This window comes from Brachycentrus maculatus, unplaced genomic scaffold (assembly GCF_059751285.1).
Source record: "Brachycentrus maculatus isolate JH-2025_06_01 unplaced genomic scaffold, ASM5975128v1 h1tg000202l, whole genome shotgun sequence".
In the NCBI taxonomy this organism is placed as follows: Eukaryota; Metazoa; Arthropoda; class Insecta; order Trichoptera; family Brachycentridae; genus Brachycentrus; species Brachycentrus maculatus.
In genome coordinates this window covers 2,744,001-2,770,000 of record NW_028280953.1, presented here as the reverse complement: position 1 = coordinate 2,770,000, position 26,000 = coordinate 2,744,001, and the positions used below count along the sequence as shown (strand labels likewise).

General features: G+C 30.3%; 1 protein-coding gene across 3 annotated transcripts in view; it reads left to right on the top strand.

Moving 5' to 3' along the window:
• Positions 1-26,000, top strand: part of LOC148307305 (uncharacterized) — a 254,937-nt gene that overhangs the window by 77,509 nt on the left and 151,428 nt on the right. For all 3 annotated transcript variants that reach the window (XR_015837874.1, XM_088263694.1, XM_088263695.1), the window contains one exon: positions 10,976-11,308. Coding sequence is in view for 2 of the 3 variants with exons in the window: in XM_088263694.1 (XP_088119820.1) it covers positions 11,212-11,308 (97 nt within the window). In the remaining variant the exon portion in view is untranslated. The remainder of the gene's footprint in view (positions 1-10,975; positions 11,309-26,000) is intronic.

Sequence of the window (26,000 nt, the reverse complement as noted above, 5' to 3'; positions counted from 1 at the left end):
CACACACAAAATGTTGTGAATATTTTTAAATCGATCATTATCTTAATATGTGTATTTGTATATCATGTATGTCATAATTATCCTATGTGATGTCTCTTTACGTCACAATATTGATACTCTTAAAAACAGCTGAATTCGGCTGTTAAAATGAGTATCAGACACGAATAAATTGTTTTTACCTTATGTTTATTATATTTTCTTATTTGTTATATTTATTTTCTCATTTTTATATTTTCTCATTTGTTTATTTTTAATATGCTTCTTTTTTTTTCAAACCCTTACCCGCACTCCAATGGTGCATAGGGCACTGCATCATATAAACGCAGTGTTATCTTGATCGTTTACACATGAAGGAAACATGATCAGCCCTCCGCTTCCGGTACCAGTCCGAGGTAATGTTGAATAAATATAGTGAAAAAATCACTTATATTTATTTGACCCCCCCTGGGAATCGAACCCGGGACCTCCAGTACGGTAGCCGGGCGTGCTGACCATTACACTACGGAGGCGGACAAACTTGTTGTTTTGAAAATATGTTTTTCTCATTTGTTATATTTTCTCATTTGTTTATTTTAAATATGCTTCTTACCTCATGTTTTTCTCATTTATTTCTTTTAAATATACTTCTTATACCTTTTTTATCATACCAGTTTATTGTTTTTATATTTGCCATGTATTAGTTTTGTTTATTTCAAAAAATCTTTTTTGTAACTTTATTATTTGTGTTCCAGTCTTGTTAACCTTAATCCCATGTCCCAAAATGAGAAATAGAAATTACTCATCGGGAATATTATATATATGACTTTTGTATGTTATTTGTTTTGAAAAATAAATAAATAAATATTTTAAATGGCGGAGTAGCGTATTGTAAAAATGATATCACTGTCGTGATGATAAAAAAAGTATAATCGTAAGGGAACATGTTATAAAAAGCGAAGAGCGTTTACAATAAAATTTGGCAAAAATTTCTCTCGCGAGTATATGAAATTCTAAAGGAAAATTTATTCCCCGAAAATATTTTTATTACAATGGATACATCTTATCTGAGATTTCTCTTTATTGGAAATTTGTCGAGTGATCTGATAAAAATCGCGCCCTGAATTTCATAAAAGGTTTTTTGAACAAATACGTAGAGTCACTTTGTCCTTAAACCTTTCCCTTACGGTACTTAAAAACCTTCCGCTTGCAACGGTGATATGTATTTTGTACACCATATGAAAATGTGACTTAAAAACGAAAAAAAATGTGAATATTCCTTAATTTTGCTTTTATTGAGCATAGTATAAGTTGAAAAATATTTTTTTTTGGAATGTTAGCTCTATTCATTATTTGAAAACGAGAAAAAAATACATTACAAGTAGCCGCAATAGCTAGCGTAGCGACTCGACCGCCGCGTAAGACGATCTGCGCACTACTGGCGCTGCTAAACACGCTACGACATGCGCGTATACGCAAAGCAGGTAACGAATGCACACACTGAAAACCGTTTGTGTATTGGTTATTTAAACCCCGATTTTTTCAAAAAATAATTATTTTTGTCGCTGCAAACGAATAACATTATATTATAAAACTTTCATGTTATTTTTTGACATCTCATCAAAGAAGAAGAAGAATATGGACGTCTGAGCATTTACGGGGCTGACGACTGTCATAGGCTTCAGACTTCCATATTCTTCTTCATCTTTGAAGAGTTGTCAAAAAATAATGTGAAAATAACTCGTGTAATTGGAGATAATTCAGATTTTGTGAACGAGTATGTTGACACACTCAAAATGTTGTGAATACTTTCATGTAATACGTTTTTATATTACGGAGGAATACAAGAATTTTGAGCCTGTATCTATTACATTTTATATTGATATTCTCATTTTTTAAGTCGAGTTGTATTAAATACATATCACTGGGGGAGAAAGGTTAAAAACGCGACATAAAGTCCTGAAGGAGTTAAGCTCCCCCCGACTCAGGGAGGGCACAAAAGACTCCCCTATTTGAAGCATAAGAAGAGGTTTTATTTAAACGTGTTTTTTGCGTCAGAAGACAAATTCTATACGCCGCGTACTCGGGTGGTGCTTGGCTGGTAGTACTATACAACCTTTTGTAAAAACCATGAACGGATTTATGACTCCACGTCAATCTACGTTCGTTCAAATGTGGATATATCACCTATTATGATATCTTAAAATAGATGAAGAGGAGTTATTTTAGATATAGGCAATTTTTTTTTACATCGCAACATAGATGAAGAATGGAATTGATCAATATATCTAGAAGTATTTTTTTTTTAGTTGTGTGGATGTCGATCGGTGTCGGGTTGTAGTCTCGTGGTTAGTGTCGCGGACTCTTGAGTCAGAGTTTCTGGGTTCGAACCCACTCCACCACAATTTGATACCTATTTGTAATAATGAGCCGCTTAGACTCACAGAAATAGTATGAAATTGAAGTTATTTTGGAAATAATAAGAACACAAATATTTCTCTTTTTTGAAAGAAAAAAAAAACAAAAAATCAGGTGTAGAATTGGTGAATGTTACAGGTGCGTAAATTGATCACTTAACCAAACCTATAACGATCTTAAGCCCTATAAACGCCCAGACTTCCATATTCTTCTTCGTCTATGTTGACGTATCGATATAAATAACTGCTTAAAGTAAAGAAGGTGTGAAAATATACAAAAACTCTGAAATTATAGTTATCAATCATGGGTGAAAAAGTAAATGTTACACGTGTAGCACTTAAGTTATTATGATGTTTTTTGTACGTATATTATAATAATATAATATATTATAATATAATGTCCGCCTCCGTAGTGTAATGGTCAGCACGTTCGGCTACCGTTCTGGAGGTCCCGGGTTCGATTCCCAAGGGGGGTAAAATAAATATTAGTGATTTTTTCACTGTCATATTTATTCAACATTACCCTGGACTGGTACCTGAAGCGGATGGCTGATCACCTTTCCTTCATGTGTAAACGATCAAGATAACACTGCGTTTATATGACGCAGTGCCCTATGCACCATTGGGGTGCGGATAAGGGTTTTATTATTATATTATAATATTTAGGCTTATTTTGCCCTACCTAGTTTTGATAATAGGATAGAAAAAGTACCTACCTAATAATAATAATAAAACGTGATAATACCCCCCCCCCCCATTGGATTGAATTCTCGCAAACCATAGATTAAAAAGCAATTTTCTCTTTTGACAGCTGAGGAATGAAGCGATGAATCCTGGCTACAATGTAACGTATCTTACATCAGAAAAGCCAATATATCCATCCATATTACTTTATATATTGTATACGAGTATATAGCTCCAACCAAAAATGGGGTGAAAAAAGAAAGGAGGAGTGTTTACATGATGAAATTGTATGGCGGCAGAAGTTTGCTAATGAAACAAACATAAAATATAAAGGCCGATTTTTTTTAAAATTACCTAACATCCAAGTGACTCTGAAATCTAGCTACGGCTTATGCAACACCGTTTATCATGTCCCTACTCAGGCTTCAACTTTTTAAGTTTCATAGCCTATGCCTACTCGTGAGTGGATTTACTCTTTATATTTAAAGTTACTATAATTTCATGTAATTCAGGAGTGAAAATTGTAGGCAAAAACACTCGCTATCTCGCTAGAGGCATGAGTTTATACATTTCATTGATTCTAAGTTAGCAGTGTAGTTACTAAGGTATAAAGTCCGATATGATTTTTGTTTTGTCCGCCTCCGTAGTGTAATGGTCAGCACGCTCGGCTACCGTTCTGGAGGTCCCGGGCTCGATTCCCAAGGGGGGTAAAATAAATATTAGTGATTTTTTCACTGTAATATTTATTCAATATTACCCTGGACTGGTACCTGAAGCGGAAGGCTGATCACCTTTCCTTCATGTGTAAACTATCAAGATAACACTGCGTTTATATGACGCAGTGCCCTATGCACCATTGGGGTGCGGATATGGGTTTTATTTATTATTTATTATGATTTTTGTTATTTTAGCACTTTTTACATTAGATTTATGCTTTTTGTGCCTATTTATTAAACCTGTTTATTGTTTTTCATATTTTGCCATGTACGAGTTTTAGTATTAGTTTTGGTCAATTTAAAAAAAAATATTTTTTGTTACTTTATTATTTGTGTTCCAGTCTTGATAACCTTAATCCCATGTCCCAAAATGAGAAATAGAAATTACTCATCGGGAATATTATATGTATATATGATTTATGTATGTTATATGTTTAAAAATAAATAAATAATAAATTATAATAATAAAACCCTTATCCGCACCCCAATGGTGCATAGGGCACTGCTTCATATAAATACAGTGTTAACTTGATCGTTTACACGTGAAGGAAACGTGATCAGCCCTTCACTTCAGGTACCAGTCAAGGGTAGTATTGAATAATTTAATTTATTAATTTATTTAACCCCCCCTGGGAATCGAACCCGGGACCTGAATGGTAGCCGAGCGTGCTGACCATTACACTACAGAGGCGGACAAAAAACCTTTACAGCTTTGGGGAACTATTTCTAAACATAGTTTTTGAGAATACGTTTTTTCGCTCTAAATTTATTGTACACAAGTGTCTCATCCACCAAATATAATTTTTTCACATTAAGTATTTTAACTATGTATTTATCATCATAAAAAATACCGCATTTTTTACGAGATCATAAAGATTTGCCACATAGTTCATTTATTCAACTTATTCGTCTAGTAAATGTATTAAATGCAAATATAAAATTATTTAATTTCAGTAGTAATTGTCCGCCCCCGTAGTGTAATGGTCAGCACGCTCGGCTACCGTTCTGGAGGTCCCGGGTTCGATTCCCAAGGGGGGTAAAATAAATATAAGTGATTTTTTCACTGTCATATTTATTCAATATTACCCTGGACTGGTACCTGAAGCGGAGGGCTGATCACCTTTCCTTCATGTGTAAACGATCAAGATAACATTGCGTTTATATGACGCAGTGCCCTATGCACCATTGGGGTGCGGATAAGGGTTTTATTATTATTATTATAATTTTTAGATTGCCCGTTATATTTTACAAATCCTGTTTATAAGTTTTTTTTAGGACAAATAAAACAAAAAAAATATATATGTTAAAAAAAAGCCTTTGTTAAAAAAATTGTTCGTTAAAAGCTCTCATACTTATCCTCCAAAATAAAGTAAAAGGCCCTGAAAGTACGTCATAAAATCTATCAACACCGCCTTCAATCTGCGCCAGATTTATTTTTATATTTCCTTCAATACACGCGTAGGTACCTGACACCAATTCTAGGTCAAAGGGGGTAGAATGTATCAGCGGGGCTAATAGCTACACAGCTACCTTGAAATTGTTTTTTACACGTGACAACACGAGGGATTTCCCCCAACCACCCTACCTGCTGACAAGCCGGCGCAAGCGGGCTTAGGGCCATACCCACATCCGGAGAATATTGTACATTTTGTATTTTATTTCCGGTTTATTGGTTGTCAAGGGTGACAGTACCTGCCTTTTAAATAATACATCGAATTAGAGGTTTGGTGATATCCAAAAAGTAAATTTGAAGAAAATTGTCTAAGAGAAGTAATATGTGTATATATTACATGTTTAAATCAAACACTCATTTTTTGATATAATTTATATTTGAAGCACTGACATTGTGATTTTACATTTTATAATTAAAAATGTAACTTTGTTTTAAAATCACTATAAATATTCTATTATTACCGGTAGATATTATAATTAAGTTATAATAAAATATTTATAGTGATTTTAAAACAAAGTTACATTTTTAATTATACTCATTTTTTGAGTCTACTAAGTTGTTAAAAAATCAATGTTTGATTTTAACATTTGATATATAAATTAAAATGGAGTTCTACAAATTAAACGCAAATCTATAAATAATTAACATGTTCATTACATTTACAACATTTTTAGTGTGTCAAAATACTTCAAATCTAGATAATTTTTAAAAATATTGACATCTCAACATATAAGAAGGAGAAATAAATATTTTAAAACATAATCAAATTTCAGAAAATTAAAAACCCTGTTTTCAGGCGGGTCTCAAGTATGTGAACTTGATCCAGGATTCAGACCTTGCGTACAAATAAACAGAGTCTCTGATATGTAAAAGTTTTCCCTAATCCAACATAGATGGCTGTTATGAACTCACATGTATTGTGTCACGAGTTTGATAAATATCTAAGGGTTGAAATTAAGTAGTATGGTGGTCAATCATGGCTAGAAATGGTGAATGTTACACATGTCGCTCACTCCTTTCAAGAACGTCATAAATCGAAAATCGTCAATTTTCAGTTGTGCATGTTATCGGAATGCCCAGAAAATGTACTATATCCCATTAAAAATAGGCATATTTTTAACTTAATATTTACCCGGTACAGGGTACAAAGTGTTGTTTTTGCATTTTGAAGAAAAGGTATTGTTTAATAATTTTTTTAAATTAACTAAATTTTTTGAAATGGAGAAAAAACCTTCAGGTTTTACCTAAAAAGATCTGTTGCACAGTAAAAACTTCAATAAGTGGCTTGATATTTATTTTTAATACATTGTGTTATATTTTTTAACTTTAAAAACGTTCTCCTGCAAAATCAAGTTTTTTGATTTATGACGTTCTTGAAAGGAGTGAGTGATGTGTAAAGTGATTACCCAACCAAGCCCTGTAAAAAAATAAGACTTCCGTATTCATCTGTGTTGAGATGTCAAAAATATATATCGTCCAATTTGATTTTTAAACGTGTGATTTAATTTTTGAAACGTCTAATTTGATGTGAAAAACCTGTAATGCAGGCAAGTCCCACTTCACCGAGTACAAATCTGATCTTCAGAAAACCTTTATGCTGTTGAATACGGCGCCTGCAAAACCTAGACGCACTCCCAGTTCTTTTAGAATGCCGTCTTTTTATATTATGTACACTCCCAAGTACTCGATGCTCTCGACCCTTTCTATGGCCCGCCGCCAAGGGTTGCCAGCCCGAATTTAATGTAGCTAATTATAAAATAAATAAGGACTATAAAATATTGTTTAATTAATCCAGTTTATGGTTGTTTGTACCAAATTTTAGTACCTGTTTGACCCAATTCTTAATTAATGTTTGATGACTGATTTTTATTAATTTATTCGGCTTTAATTTTTGGTAATATTTCCAAAATTAAACAAGGTTATTGGATTGAATTCTGCTTTTATTTAAATATAAACACTGATGTTTATTGTGACATTATCAAATTGCAATAAATAATTTACTCGGCAGTCACTTTCTGGTAATGTGTATCCATTTTTAATTAAGGTTTTACTTGGTAAAAACAGCTATACGGTGTTTGAAAATGACACGGAATGCATTTAAGCATGTGTCACAATAGAAATAGTCGTAAAACCAAGTAAAATTTTAATTAAAAATTACTGATTTTTCCACAGACGCTGATCTAGATCTCCATTATGTTTGTAAAAAGACGATAAACAGTAATTTTAAATCTTAGTTAAAGCAAAAAAAGTTTCGCTAGCTTAATCCTGTTTTTTTTTCTAAAGATGAATACTTAAAATGTTTCCTTCTTTTTTATTCTCCATAGGCAAACCTGTACAATCGTGCTCAAAATTGAGCGACTGTCGAGTTTTGAAGTACGTACACACATCGCTCACTCCTTTCAAGAACGTCATAAATAAAAAAACTCGATTTTTCAGGAGAACGTTTTTAAAGTTTAAAAGTATAACACAATGTTTAAAAAATAAATATCAAGCCACTTATTGAACTTTTTACTGTGCAACAGATCTTTTTAGGTAAAACCTGAAGGTTTTTTCTCCATTTCAAAAATATTAAGTATATTTAAAAAAATAATTAAACAATACCTTTTCCTCGAAATGCAAAAACAACATTCTCTGCCCTATAGCGGGTAAATATTAAGTTAAAAATATGCCTCTTTTACTGGGAAATAGTACATTTTCTGGGCATTCCGAATACACGCACAACTGAAAATTGACGATTTTTGATTTATGACGTTCTTGAAAGGAATGAGCGACATGCTTCTAAGTAGCAATTTCTCAATAAAAGCATGTTTATGTACAAGTAATGATCATGTTTTTTTCTTTATTTTATTTCACAATATAATAACAAGTACAAAAATATTCTACTACATAAATACAAAAAAAGATCCCACAAAGGCATGGCCTGTGTGTGGGTGTAAATTTTATTTTAGGTTATAATAAAAGGCACTGGAAAGAAAACAATAGAAATCAGAAATTCAAATAGATTAAAAGTGCTAATATACAACACGCAAATTCGACTTTAACAGAAAACAAAAAATCAATAAGATGAAAATGTAAAAAGTTTAAAAATTAGTAAATACAAATTTTATTTATTGTTTCGGCATTAACTTTGTGGTAAGACATGTTATAATAATTAAAGAAAACACTTTGTTTTTTACCACTTGAGTTTTTATTAAAGACTACATGTTTCAGAAGTTAAACTTCCATCATTCAGGTCTGTATAATTACTAACTTGACTAACCCCTTCCCCTTACTTTCCCCTCTCCTTATAATAATTAAAGAAAACACTTTGTTTTTAATAATTAAAGAAAACACTTTGTTTTTTATAATAATTAAAGAAAACACTTTGTTTTTTACCACTTGAGTTTTTATTAAAGACTACATGTAATTATACAGACCTGAATGATGGAAGTTTAACTTCTGAAACATGTAGTCTTTAATAAAAACTCAAGTGGTAAAAAACAAAGTGTTTTCTTTAATTATTAGTAAATACATACTTTATAAGTTATAAGTTTAAAAGGAAAACCTACTTATATCTGTTTTTTTATTAAATAATTTCAGCAATATTTTAAATCAAAATAAATTTAGATAATTAGTGTATATCATAGTCTTTGTAGAATGAATATTTATCCAGGCATTTAATTGATATATTACTGTTTGATAAGGGATGAGGGATAATCTATTTTTCGTGCGATTTTTGAACAGGACTTGTGAATACGGGTAGTAATCAGATGAAGTGAGATCCTTGGCGAAATTAAAGCTTCCAGCAATTGTTTGAAAGGGGATATTTTGGGAGGGAGAATGTTTCAAAGTCGTAATAATACAATTTCGGAAGTAATTGGGAAATCTTTGACGAGTTATTCAATCTCGTAAAATGTTTACGAGAGTTTCAACTCCAATTAATATTTTCAGGAAAACGACAATCAACCGGTTTAAAATAATAATTTTAACACGCTGTCGTGAATTTCGATTAATTTTGTGGACTTACTTTTAAATTTTATTAAGTTGCGACGTCAATCTATGTGAAAATATTTTATTAAATTTTTTTAAATTTTTTTCAATTTATTTATTTCATAGATACATACTTTTTTTTTACTATATGTATTACGGCTCTTTAGGCATGGCCTGTGTTGAGCTGAAATACTTACATGTTAATACAATTTATTTTGTTAATTATTGTTTTTTTTTTTAATTATTAGATTATATACCTACATTACATACAAAAGATACAATAACAATTCACAGTATAAAGCAACATTTTGAGTGTGTCCAAATACTTGTTCACAAAATCTGGATTATCTCCAATTACAGGAGTTATTTTCATATTATTTTTTTGACATCTCATCAAAGATGAAGAAGAATATGGAAGTCTGGGCATTTACGGGGCTTTAATAAAAAGCTTCTTTACATCTCACCAATAGATGTCTCTAGTGAAGTTCTAGTGATTCAAGAACAAGGTTTCTAAATTGGTTCATATATACAGAACTTCCAAGAATTTGAGTAGTGTGGTTGTCAATAATGGGTAGAATTGGTTAATGTTACACGTGTGTAAAGTTATCACTTAAACTAGCCTATGACGGTCGTCAGCCCCCTGAATGCCCAGACTTCCATATTCTTCTTCATCTTTGATGAGATATCAAAAAATAATACAGTATAAAGGTTTACAAAAAAATAATTACACCTGGAGTTTAATTAATTCACATTCTACCTTGTCCCTACCAACGAAAAGCAACCATCGACGGACACTGTTCTCAAAGACATGATCACTATTGGAATTTTTAATGGTTACGGGCAACAAATTAAATATCTGTGACGCAAGGAATGCAAAGTGAAAATATATCATTCATATTTTTTAAATTGACACGTTGGGATTTTCTGTTAAGGCTTAGATCTCAACCCTTTGATTCAGAATGCGATCTGTCACGCTCAGGGCTGCATGTGTCTTCATGCTCAATTTTTTTAGAATGTATATAAGATTATTTTTGTTTTTTAGAGTATATATTGAAAAATATTTTTAAATATTTATTTTAACTTCTCACTTTTCAATAACTCTTTCCTTTTCAAGACCATATATTTATTTCAAAGAAAAATTATTTTTAATACAACAATGGTGTTTTAACAAGAAAACATTAATTAAAAAAATAACAAAAAACAATTATGTCAAATTTTACCTGGGTTTAGAGAAAAATTAGTTGCAATTCAAGCAACTTAATTTTTTTTTAAACACTGTTTTTGTATTGAAAAAATAGGTTATTCTTCTAAATAAATATGTGGTTTTGAAAAGTATGGAGTTATTGAAAGGTAAGAATTCGAGTAGTGTGGTTGTCAACCGTGGGTAGAATTGGTAAATGTTACACGTGTGTAAAGTGATAACTTAAACCAGCCTGTGATCTTTTATTCTTTGTCTATGTTGAGTTGTCTAAAAATAATAGAATAATATTTGTTATTATTATTATTGAAATAAATAAAAAAAAACCTGGCACAATCAGGTATGTCAAATACTTGAAAGCGACAATGAGTCGTGATAATCGTCGGGTATGTATGAGGAGATGAATGAATGTGGAAGAGGCGAAGAATGTTTGAAAAGACAGAGTGGTGTGGCGTTTGTGTCGATTCTCTCTGCCTACCCCTGCGGCGAAGCGGCGTGATGGTTAGTTAGATAGTTTTTTTATTATTATTTTTAATATTTAATAATTCTCCGTTTGTTTCAGATAAGAATGGCGAAAATTGCACCATGCAACACTTAGAGCGGGAAACAGATCGCGACGTCATCTCACCGCAAGCGTCATGCCAGGCGTAGTTCACCCGCGAGCGATTCACAATAAAGTGCCAAAGTAACGCAAATATTAAAGTATTACATAGTGCCGACAGTTGTGACATAAGAGTGCCAAATTCTAGTGATTTCGCGAAGTTTTCTTATGAAATTGTTGCCAAACTCGGAGCGGCCATGTTGTTGAGGAAACAAAACAAGATGGCGGTCGGGCGGGAAGTGACATTGGCCGTTTTGGGAGTCGTTCTTCTGGCCGGACCTTCACTAACTCAAGGTAGGTGGTTTTTATATAACTTTTTTATACTTTTTTTACGTATTGTAATATAATTTCGCGGTAATCGTTACCGTATTATGGCATAGGCGCTTGATATTGTGTAATAATCTGATATAAACTTTTTTATGCAGCTATGATTTTATACTTAACCGTTCGACTGCTGAGAAACAATATATGGACTCTTGTGTGCTTTGAAAAATCGTCGATATACCGTCGATAGACGTTTTTCAGCGTCGAAATACCGACGAAAAATAAAAATGCATTTCTTTATTTCCCTTCAATCCACTGAATTTAAAATGAACCATTATTGCAAACAAATTTTCAACAATTTTAGCATACAATGATTAAAGAAAACACTTGTTTTTTACCACTTGAGTTTTATTATAAACTACATGTTTCAGAAGTTAAACTTCCATCATTCAGGTCTGTATAATAACAGTTATTATACAGACCTGAATGATGGAAGTTTAACTTCTGAAACATGTAGTCTATAATAAAACTCAAGCGGTAAAAAACAAGTGTTTTCTTTAATCATTGTAACATGTCTTACCACAAAGTTAATGCCGAAACAATAAATAAAATAATTTTAGCATAGTTAAAAGAAGAAAATTTTGCAGTTAAACGACATAAAATCGATCGCCCTATCGGAAGATATTGAAATTTTTGTAAAAGGCGTCGTACGTCAATCATATTTGACATTTGTAAATAAGACAGCTGCAGTATTGATAAAACGGGCACGAATATATACTGGCAGCAGCCACTTGACTGATATCGTCTTTTACATTCAACAGAAAAAATTGTAAAGGTCAAAACAAAAAAAATATTACTAATTAAATTTTTAGTAAAAAAGTTATTAAAACACAAAAACGGATTATTAATTTTGCGCCACTCTTAATCTGTTCGTATACTGCAGCTATCTAGTTCACGACTGTCAAATATTATTATGAATATTAGCAAGTAAAAAGTGTACATTCGTATCACGACGGCTGTCCAAATTTAAAACACAGTAAGGGAATTTTTTTTGTAGTAGGTTTTTTTTTTGCATTTATGGACTAAGTACACTCTACTTAGTCCTAAAATGCAAAAAAAAAACTACTACAAAAAAATGTCCCTTACTGTGTTTTAAATTTGGACAGCCGACGAATTTCACTATGATATCATAAATTCATATTTGTGAATTGTTAATAATTGTTAATTGAATAATAATTTGCTTAATACATCAATAAATAAGCGAATTTCTGCTTACAAATCCCGATGAACCATTTATTTCGCGTTGTGGCTGAATGTTGTATACGCCGCAAAACATAAAACTATATACCCGACCCTACCTATTCAGTAATACCAATACAACACACTGCTTACACGTTTCATATCGTATCGAAACCCACCATCGAATGTATCGGTTTAACCTTTAGATAGTGTTAATCTACCGATATATATTTATTATAAAAAATAAAAACAGACAAAAAAGTTGACAAAAATAGACAAAAAAGGGAGTGTGTAGAATATGCCTTATTCACAGTTATTAACGTATCGCTCACTCCTTTCAAGAACGTCATAAATCAAAAATCGACAATTTTCATTTGTGCATGTTTTCGAAATGCCCAGAAAATGTTCTATATCCCAGCAAAAGAGGCATATTTTTAACTCAATATTTACCCGGTGCAGGGCAGAAAGTGTTGTTTTTGCATTTTGAATAAAAGGTATTGTTTAATTATTTTTTTGAATAAACTAAATATTTTTTAAATTGAGAAAAAACTGTCAGGTTTTACTTAAAAAGATCTGTTGCACAGTAAAAAGTTCAATAAGTGGCTTGATATTTATTTTTAATACATTGTATCATATTTTTAAACTTTAAAAACGTTCTCCTGAAAAATCGAGTTTTTTGATTTATGACGTTCTTGAAAGGAGTGAGCGATATCTTAAATTTCATTAATCGATTCGGCAGTCACTTTCTCGCAAAATTTATCTATATATATATATATTTTAAGTATTACTTAGTTTCAAACCGTTATCCGCACCCCAATGGTGCATAAGGCACTGCATTATATAACCACAGTGTTATCTTGATCGTTAACACACATGGCAAAGGTGATCAGCCCTCCGCTTCAGGTACCAGCCCAGGGTAATATGGAATAAATATTAGAGTGAAAAAATCACTGTTCTTTATTTTTACCCCCCCTGGGAATCGAACCCAGGACATCCAAAACGGTAGCCGAGCGTGCTGACCATTTCACTACGGAGGCGGATATTTACTTAGTAAATACCACTTTTTCTTAAAAATCTACTGTGACACGTATTTGAAAATTATACGAGTATAATAATAATAATAATTTGGATAATAATTTAAACGAAATGCAAAGAAACAGGTTATCTTAATAGATTTGAAGAAATAGTGGTATTTACTAAGTAAAACTTCAAAAAAAAACTTATTTTTATTCTAAAAAAACTAACTAACCATCACGCCGCTTACCCGCAGGGGCAGGCAGAGAGAATAGAGCGCCACACCACTCTGTCCTTGCAAACATTCTTCGCCTCTTCCACGTTCATGCATCTCCTCATACATACCCGCCGATTGTTACAACTCCTATCCTGACCACTTTCAAGTATTCGGCATACCCGATCGTTTTTATTCTGATGTAAATAGTACGGCTGTCCAAACTTAAAACACAGTAAGGGATATTTTATGTAGTACGTTTTGTTTTGCATTTACGGACTAAGTAGAATCTACTTAGTCCAAAAATGCAATAAAACGTACTACAAAAAAAATGTCCCTTCTGTGTTTTGAGTTTGGACAGCCGAATAATACTGTAATCACCAAGATTGATCAAAATATCACCTACGAAAATAACTTTGGGTTTATCGTTAGTAAATTCAAATGAGCTCAGCTTTTAAAGGTTAAATACCTACTAACTAACACCGTCATTCGATTACATGTATATAATACTGTTTAACTTGTATATCCTCGTCCGGCCCTGTCTGTGGCCAGGGTGGGCTCGGTTATATGCTAAAACCGTTATACACTTTTGTTGTGCGGTTTTATTTATTTAAATTCCGCAGACCCGGGAATGGTTTCGGCAACAAAAAGCAGCGACAAAGTATTTTAGTAAATATTTAAAATTTGAAACCAAATTTGCGTCGTTTAAAACCACTACGGCGAGTTGTTAGTTTGTCAAAGGTTTTCCAACTTTGTTAACCTGCAGTGACGTCTCTATCGGGTCATTTATTAATTCTGATAAGCTAGCGCCGCAGGCATATCTCGTAATGTAATTTATTGTCAATTATTACACAACCGTATATTTTCCTTATAGTAGCTCCTTATACGATATAAATCAATAGACATAGTCATACCTTTATAATCCAGCGCCATCAAAGAACTATTTAAAAAATTCCTTTATATATCGAAGTTGTGGGAAATTTAATGAATGTTGTACCCACCTTGATATGTTCTACTCCAATCTTTCAAACTTTAAAGCTAAATTGTTCGAAATCTTACAAACCTAAAATGGTAATTCTATTCCCTGTCCTTTCCTTTTCTTCTTTTCCTATCACTGCCATCTCCTTTTCTCTTTATCCCATCCTTGTCTCTTCCTTCATATAGACCTCTCTTACGCATAGTTGTGAAGAACTGTAATTGGAACTCATGATTTTATTTTTTGTATTCTGATGTGTCATATATTGTTACTGTTGTTCTTCCTTCCAATAAAATAAAAATAAAAATAATAATTAATAAATAAACCAAAATAGTTTGAAATTTTTTCTGCATATTTACACATCAAATGGAAAATTGAGTTGCTTTTATATAAATATTCATATTATAGTGATGCCTCGTGTAACGAACGCTGCGCACAATAATTTTGTTTATACTCAACCTGTTTTTTTTTTTCTTTTTACATAAACATTCAATCCTACTTCTTACCCTTCCATTCTGGCTGTTTATTTACATCTTTCCCATAGTTTTTCTTACTCGTTATGTTTGTATACAGTTTTCTTGTAAAATACTGTATAAAAATGAGATGGGAACAATATGTTTGTACCTTCATATCTATAATATTTTTTCCAATAAAATAAATAATAATAATTAATTCAGTTATTTTCATTAATTGATTCGGCAGTCACTTTGTGGGAAAGTTTTTCCATTTTTACTTAATGTTTTACTTAGTAAATACCACTATTTCTTTAAATCTATTGTGACACGTGTTTTGATGCATTCCGCATTATTTTCAAACACCGTATTTAATTTTTTAACACGGTGTTGGAAAAGTATGCGGAATACATCGAAACACGTGTCACAATAGATTTTAAGAAATAGTGGTATTTATTTAGTGGTATACATTAATTGAAAATGAATTCCGTACCTACGTTTTGGTATTATTTTTACTACAGTATTATTTTTTAGGCTGACGCGTCATCTTATTTTTTTCTTTTAAACAATAATAAGCAACTCGCCAAAGACAACTTTCAACAAACTTTTTTCACTAATTCGTGGATTAAGTACCACACTTGAATATAACCTTAAAAATATAGAAGTAATCATGTTTTTTTTTTTAATTATTAGAATGACATTTCATAAACAAAAGAGCCCAAATTATAATGACTGAGCAATTAAAATTTAATGTAGCGTTACCCATGGGTTTTCTTGTAAATAATGTGTGGTACACGGTGTACCAAAAGACACAGGATTATATAGTATAATTGTAAGCAATAATTAATCTATTATTTCGAGAAATAAAAATACTTTGTGTTTTGATCCACTCACATTTTTATTAACCAACTAGTTTCGGCAACCACCTGTTGCCCTCTTCAGGGTTTAATTTATGACTGAAGAGGGAAAAAGACTGAAGAAATTTATGACTGAAGAGGGAAGAAACCCTGAAGAGGGCAACAGGTTGTTGCCGAAACAAGTTGGTTAGCAAAAATGTGAGTGAATCAAAACACAAAGTATTTTTATTTCTCGAATAAAAATATCAATATAATCCACAAAGTTAATGCTTTCAATATTAAAAGATATTTAAAAAAAATTAAACGTTTCCAAATTCCTGAAAAATGCTGAAAATATTGTAAAAGTGCATTTAAAAAATGAAAAATGATGATAGATTTGAAACATGGATTAGATCCCACAAGGAGGCTTTTTAAAGATATTTCTAAAGGATTTGATATTTAAAGTTTTGACTGAGATGAACTATTGGCTCGTTAAAATGATAATTCTGTGCACGCTGTTACATTCATCATTAGAATTAAAAAAAGATATTTGGATGTGTACAAAATAATTCGGAAAGAGTAAAAATATATTGGAATATATGTTTTACGTACATTAAATAATTTATGATATATATATATATATATATATATATATATATATATATATATATATATATATATATATATATATATATATATATATATATATATATATATATATATATATATATATGTGTATATATATATTTATATATATATCAAAAATTATTTAATGTACGTAAAACATATATTCCAATACATTTTTACTCTTTCCGAATTATTTTGTACACATCCAAATATATATTTTTACTTATTTTTTTTTTTACAAAAATGTTAATAAAATTAGTATATAACCACTCACCGAGATTTTTACGTCTACCGGTTTCGAGACGTACCCGTCTCTTCGTCAGGACAATCACTAACACAGCATGCAAACAATACTACCCTTCACCACCATAGCACCATTTACACACTCAAAACTACACAAAATGTCTAACACATGCGATTTTTGGTCGACCCGAAGACCAACATGCACTATAATTTTCAATACAGACATGCGTTACGAGCCGAGGTTAAACGTATATTAGAATTAGACTAGGAATCGAATCTACTTATATACTTGTAGGATGAGAGGAGTGGGGGAGGTTCGAATTGGAAATTGACATATTATTTTACAGGATATTTTTTTTTATATTAGGAAAGGAAATTTATATTCAATTCATCAGTCAATTCTCTACCTTTGAATATCGAATATATATATATATATATATATATATATATATATATATATATATATATATATATATATATATATATATATATATATATATATATATATATATATATATATATATATATATATATATATATATATATATATATATATATATATATATATATATATATATGTCCGCCTCCGTAGTGCAATGGTCAGCATGCTCGGCTACCGTTCTGGAGGTCCCGGGTTCGATTCTTAGGGGGGTTTAATAAATATAAGTGATTTTTTCACTATAATATTTATTCAATATTACACTGGACTGGTACCTGAAGTGGAGGGCTGATCACCTTTCCTTCGTGTGTAAACGATCGAGATAACACTGCGTTTATATGAAGCCGTGCCCTATGCACCATTGGGGTGCGGTAAGGGTTTTATTATTATATATATATATATATATATATATATATATATATATATATATATATATATATATATATATATATATATATATATATATATATATATATATATATATATATATATATATATATATATATATATATATATATATATATATATATATATATATATATATATATATATATATATATATATATATATATATATATATATATATATATATATATATATATATATATATATATATATATATATATATATATATATATATATATATATATAGATTGATTGTTGTTTCTTACTTTTGTGGCACCGCATACAAGGAGGTTTCTTGTATCTCTGTTGGAACACGATCATTACTAAACTTGATTTCAAGGTCCCGACTAGACAATATTGGTCTCAATTCTCCTCTCAACAGACACGACTGTATACAAGTATATATATACATATTGTACACAACCATACACAGTATTACACAAAGCTACAATGGCCCGAATAATTATAACATAACCATAATTACATCAATCAAAAGCGCCTATTCTGAAATTTCGGCTAAAATTAATTGGGGCCTTTGTTTAATCGATGGGGCTATTCTGTTTGGCACTTTAATTTCAAATATGTAATTATTACAACAACAGAAAAGAGAGTGAAAAATTTTAAAGTTTGATCGAAAAATGGTAATTTTATTTTAAAGCACGTTCTAGTTTAAATATCATAAATCATAAAAATTTTGAGAACAGTATAAATGTTTAAATTGTTTTTAATGTTTTCAAACAAATATAAATATGTATATTTTTTTACATCTCATCAAAGATTATAAATATATATATATATATATATATATATATATATATATATATATATATATATATATACATATATATATATATATAAATATATATATATATATATATATATATATATATATATATATATATATATATATATATATATATATATATATATTATATATATATATATATATATATATATATATATATATATATATATATATATATATATAAATATATATATATATATATATATATATATATATATATATATATATATATATATATATATATATATATATATATATATATATATATAATATATATATATATATATATATATATATATATATATATATATATATATATATATATATATATATATATATATATTATATATATATATATATATTAATATATATATATATATATATATATATATATATATATATATATATATATATATATATATATATATATATATATATTAATATTGTATATTTTTTTATTTATATTTTTTCTGGCTGTGTTAATTTCCTGCCAGATATATTTTTACCCTAGATTTTTCTCTAAAACGGCAGAATGTTACCAGGAACCCTACGATTTTCACCCCGTTAATTTTAACCCATTGTTATCTGTATTCACAGATTTAAATCTTCATTTATCGGTTAATTGCGTTACTAATAACGAAACGGATCCCATTTTGTAAAATTCAATGATATTTTCAAAAACAATTAATAAAAAAAGTACATTTACTCCAAATTTGTGTATTTCTGGAAATTTCTCTATGCTTTCGTTCGTCTATGGAACATTACATTGGCAGTTATCGAAATACAATGATTCTTTTTTCATTCTAGTTTCGTTGAAATAAGTTACTGTATGAAAAAAACGCAATAAAACTAGGAAGTAATTATCACAGCGGACGTGCATATATTGAGTTAGTTAATCAGCATGGTCATTTTCAATTTTATTATTCATAACACAATTTATTTTGAATAATTTTTACTGGATTTCCGCTCGAATTAACAGGCGGAATGCACACGTTTTGTGTAATGTGAAACTGGATTTATATATGTACATAAAACAGGTAAAATAAAGATATAAGTATTAAGAGGGGGGTTACATATTTTTGAGCAAATGTACGAATGTATATTTACATATAGTCTCTTCCATATTCATGCATCTCCTCATACATACATATCCGCCGATTATTCCAATATCTGACCATATCAATTTCAAGTTTTTGAAGTATTAATCAGGCCAAGTTTTTCACGGTCTTTCTCTACTTCTATTACCATCCAGATTCGCTGCATAAATCGATTTAACAGTTCGTTCTTCACTGTGTAACAAGAAAAATACTAATACTTTAAGGCGCATTTAATAAACTTTATAAAATCAATTAAACACAAACTTTGTTTTAAACAACTTTAAGTTTGGAAGTGATTAAAAACAGTGTTGTATTTGAATGATTTCAAAATAGTTTTAAATAAAAGCTTCCGTTAGTTCAAAATCTTATTTTTTCAAAGTTAATCATTTACGTTATTTAAAAATAAAGTTATTAATCAATTGCTTTGGAATTTTATCACAACGCACCCGATCTTATGGGATATTTTCTTTTTTTTCCATTTAACCAAACTGAGCCACAGCAGTGCATGGCATAGTACAGCTAATTTAATAAAAAAATGTCCAGAAATATGTTTTTTTTTACACAAATCTACATGGTTGATTTTAAACATTTTTAGCATGGAATCGACGCCTTGAAGGAGTTGGCCACTTTGCGCATCAAATCGTCATAAATAAAAAAACTTGATTTTTCAGTAGAACGTTTTTAGAGTTTTGAAATATAATACAATGTAATAAAAATAAATATCAAACCACTACTGAACTTTTTACTATGTAACAGATCTTTTTAGGTAAAACCTGAAGGTTTTTTCTCCATTTGAAAAATATTTAGTATATTTAAAAAAATAATTTAAAAATACCTTTTCTTCAAAATGCAAAAACAACATGTAGAGGGTAAATATAAAGTTAAAAATATGCCGCTTTTGCTGGGATAAAGTGCATTTCTGGGCATTCCGAAAACGTGCACAACTGAAAATTGACGATTTTTGATTTATGACGTTCTTGAAAGGAGTGAGCGATATGAGTATATTTGTGTAACTCCGCATTTGCGGATGTAACGTAGAAAAAGTGTAACAGAACATGTACAAATAACAAGGAAACGTTCCACATGAAGAAACAATAATATTTTGTTACAATATCCAGAATTCAAAATGCACTCTTCTTGAAATCAGACAGTAAAGTAATTGGTTTGCGATATGCGGGTATACAGCATGCGCAATAGCGGCCTTGGTAACCGGTGTTACGTTTAAAAAGTTTTGTAAATAGGTTTTCATCCATACATAAATTAATTTGATATCGTTGGCCCATCGAAAAAAATAATTAAAATGAAAAGGAATATGGAAGTCTGGGCATTTACGGGGCTGACGACCGTCATAGGCTGGTTTAAGTGATCACTTTACACACGTGTAACATTCACCAATTTGACCCATTATTGACAACCACACTACTCAAATTCTTGGAAGTTCTATATATATTATTTAATCTCGAAATATTGTGCTTGAATCACTAGAACTTCACTAAAGACATCTATTGGTGAGATGAAAACACATAATGGACCTCACATACTGATAAAAGTGCTCAATAAAAAGCTTCTTTTCATCTCACCAATAGATGTCTCTAGTGAAGTTCTAGTAATTCGAGAATAATGTTTTAAAATTGGTTCATATATATATATATATATATAGAACTTCCAAGAATTTGAGTAGTGAGTAGTGTTGAATTTCACACGTGTGTAAAGTGATCACTTAAACCAGCCTATGACGGTCGTCAGCCCCGTAAATGGCCAGACTTCTTTATTCTTCTTCATCTTTGATGAGATGTCAAAAAAAATAATAAAAATAACTCTTGTAATTGGAGATAATCCAGATTTTGTGAACAAGTATTTGGACACACTCAAAATGTTGTAAACAAATATTATATATTATTAATGTATTGAATATTCTGTTTCATTTTTAATTTGAAATATGATATTTTTTGTTAACAATAAAGTAATAATACCTAAAATTTTCCATTCATCAGAAGAAAATAGGATTAAAATACCCCTTTTCACTAATTTACAAATATATTGTTAATGTATTGCACTATTCTGTTTCATTTTAAATTTCAAAGTAATTCACCGAAACACGTGTCACAGTAGATTTTAAGAAATAGTGGTATTTACTAAGTAAAGCATTAAGTAAAAATGATATCTTCTGTTAACAATAGAATAATACCTCAAAATTTCCCTTCTACTGAAGAAAAAGGGATTAAAATACACATTTTTTGCGCTAATATACAAATATATTGCACTATTCTTTTCCATTTTTAAATTCAAATATAAAATCGCTGAACGGAATTATGCTAATTGTGATGAGCACGAAATTTGGTAGGAGATTTCCTGAATATCCGGTAGCGGAAACGAAGATTCTTTTCCCAATTCAAATATCCAGTTTCATTCAAAGAAATACCCCGCCATAATTTATATTTCAAATATACACAGCTTTGTGTTTGTATAACGTTACCTTTTTCGAATCTTTGGAACTTACGAGAACGAAAATTACAAATCGTATCCCGTTTTCGGTTACAATTTCCGGCGAAAAAGAACAAATCTATCGGGTGGCCTAAAAACTGCATAACTTTTAAAAATTCTAATTTTATATATTTTTTAAACAGTAACAGAAATAACACACACATTTATTAATAAAGATAAATAAATTCTGGTTATAGTTCATACGGCAAATATTCTTGAGTAAATAGAGATATCAATTTATGTTGAAATTAAAGTCCTATTTTAAACACATCTATTTTTACCACCAGGCATTCATTTTCATCATTAAAGTAATGTTTATGGCGTTTACCTGTATATAATTATATTATTTATAAGTTAAAAATCAGAATTCCATATTCTTCTTCATCTTTGTTGAGATTTGAAAATGTGAAATGCAATCTGTTTGCTAATTTTTTTAAATGTATTATTTCGGCAGTCACTTTGCGACACGTGTTTTGATGCAATGCGCATCATTTTCAAATACCGTGTGAGATTAACTATAAGTTAGGATCTTGTATACACCTAAATAAACTGTCTCTGCCAAATTAAAAGCTTTCTTAGTTCAACATAGATGGCTCTAGTGAACTCACCAGTACAGTGACATGATATAAATTATTTGAGTAATTTGAGTAATGTAGTTATCAATCATGGGTAGAATGGTGAATGTTACACGTGTGTAGATTGCTCACATAACCACTTTAAGACAGGTTTTAAGCCCTGTCAATATGCGGTGTTTGAAATTGATGTAGAATGCATCAAAACGCGTATCACAATACATTTTAAGATAAAGTGTTATGTACGAAGTAAAACTGAAATAATAAAAGAAAAACTTTTTTTTAAATCTGGAATATATTTTTTTTTATATTTTGAGTGTGTCCAAATACTTGTTCACGAATCTGTATTATCTTCAAAATGCGTTATTTTTATATTTTTTTTAGACATCTCAACAAAATTAAGAAGAATAAGGAAGTCTGGGCATTCACTGGGCTTACGACCGTCATAGGCACACGTGTATTTTTCACCATTTTAGCCCATGATTGTAGAGTTATCACTTAAACCAGCCTATGACGGTCGTAAATCTTCATAATCTTCATATGGTGAGATGTCAAAAAAATTGTTTAAAAAAAAAAAATATATATATATATATATATATATATATATATATATATATATATATATATATATATATATATATATATATATATATATATATATATATATATATATATATATATATATATATATATATATATATATATATATATATATATATATATGTATATATATATATATATATATATATATATATATATATATTAGTATTTTTAGCACTGCTTTTTCTATCGTTCCCAGTACATATTTAACGCGAAGTCGCCCTCAAAATCTGGATATGAATCCTTCTGTAATTTATGGAGATACAAACGTGAAAAAGTACCCATTATCAAATAACACTAAATCATTCAATTACTGCTATTTTTTATTATTATTTCATTTTTTCAGTTTTGTGGCTTGTTGTTTTCGAATAAATTTGGCTTAATACGAGACAACCATTTAGAGAAGGAAATATGGTAGCCTTTTTTCCGGCCTATGTATCCCTGTTAAGATATTGCAGATGAGGAAAATTTAAATGATCAAATGTTTCTATCATTAAAATATCACATTTGGGTTTGAAAGAACGGTATAATTTTTTTTAAATACATATACCCCTAGTGATAAAGAACACAACATTTTGAGTATGTTTAAATACTGTTCACAAATCAGCGTTTTTCGCTATATATAAAATAACCCTGGTTCGGATCTTGCATACAAATAAAAGGGTCTTTGCTAAATAAAAATTTTCTAAATAAAACCATAGATGGCAGTTGTGAAATCAATCGTGAAATGTCATGAGATTGATCATAAATGTAGGACTTCCGAAATTTGAGTAGTGTGGTTGTCAATCATGGATGAATGTTACACGTGTGTAAAGTGATCACTTAACCAGCCTACTACAGGTCATCAACCCTGTCGTGAACCCTGTAAATATTTAAATTTCCATATTCTTCTTCATCTTTGTTGAGATGTCAAAAAAATCACCGTTAGGTGAATTTCGCACTTGCGTAAAGTGATCACTTTACCAGTCAAAGAAAAATCATAAACCCCGTAAGTACTGAGATTTTGTTTCATATTCCAATCTTATAATAATATTCATAATACGGGGCTTATTGTTCCATAAATTGAATTTTTAAGTACCTACGTGCCGAATGACACAACGAGAGACTCAACCATCTTAATTTTATTTTTTCTCTATGGCTTTCTTTTCCCACCGTTCTTCGGCTGTCGCCGCAGTGTCCGGAATATTAAGTGCCTGCCGATTTATCGATCTCCAATCAGTTCCCGCATTGACAATCTCCATGCTCACGAGAAACAATGCACTTACAAGTACACGAGTGCACACAGACACACAATCAAACGGCAAATATTCAATACAGCGACAGTCCCGCTTCGGTTGGCTTCGCGCGAGATGAGAAAATTCATTTTCACATTTTTCAACTCGCGCGAATTACGAAACGGCATTTAGCCTCGAAATTCCGGGTTTCTAAGATTCACTATAAAGAAAATTGACATTTCAATTGTGGGTTCTATTCCCGCGAATTGTAGTATCAATTCCAGAAATATTTATTTTCAATTAGTCTGGGTGTTTTTTTATGTATTTTTCACAGCTACCTTCCCTATCCTTACTATCCTACATACAGACAAGCCTCTAAAATAGCATTTGCGGGTTTTTTTTACAGATGAATAAGAATATGGAAGTATGAGTATTTACAGGGCGATCACTTTATACACGTATAACATTTGCCATTCTACCCACGATTGACTACCACACTACTTAAATTTGCGGTAACAATAAAATCTATAAAAATGAGTTCCTTATTAGAATGTTAGGTCATCAAAAATACATTTTTTTTTAATTTAAAGTTTGTTAAAATTGAATCGTTATTAGTACAATCATACTTACAAAATATTGTGTTGATTGAAAATAAATTATTTACATTTTAAAATAAAACTAAAATAAAATAATATTTCATTAATTGATTCGGTCACTTTGTGGTAACATCTATCCATTTTCTATTAATGTTTTACTAATTAAATACCACTATTTCTTAAAATCTACTGTGACACGTGTTTCAATGCATTCCGCATCATTTCCACACACCGTATTTCATTTTCAAACACGGTGTTTGAAAATGATGCGGAATGCATCGAAACACGTGTCACAGTAGATTTTAATAAATAGTTGTATTTACTAAGTAAAACATTTATTAAATTTATATAAATCGATATTATAAAAATAAAAATAAAACATTATTTCACTCGCACATTTTTGGGGTGTAATTAATACAATACTTTAGGCTGATGTATAATTCCTTGTCTTATATGTTCATCTTTATTTAATACATTTAAAAAGAGTTTTTATTTTATGCAACAATTATTAGAAATATTTTATTTATTATGTCAAAATTGGCTGCTGGGGTAAATAAGGAAAAAAAAAATAGACGACTCTGATCCGTTCGGTCATAGTGAGGCGCCTATAAGGGATGGTTTTGCAATTCGACGTTTTAACAATGGCGCCCTGTGTAGGTTCACGCTCCGTTGGCGGGAGGTTTTGCCGCCTTTTTTTGCTGTCAAACTGCGCGCTCCTCACTCCTCGCGGCAGTTACAGGCGGTTACAGCCGCAACCTGTTGTGGCTCACTGCTAACACGGGAGATCTGTCGCCGAAACACGCGTACCCGCAACATAACATGCGTGAAATATCGGCAAATTGGAGAATAGAATAATATTGTCGCCAAAACACGCAAATTTGCAACGAATTACGTTCGTAACCAGAGATT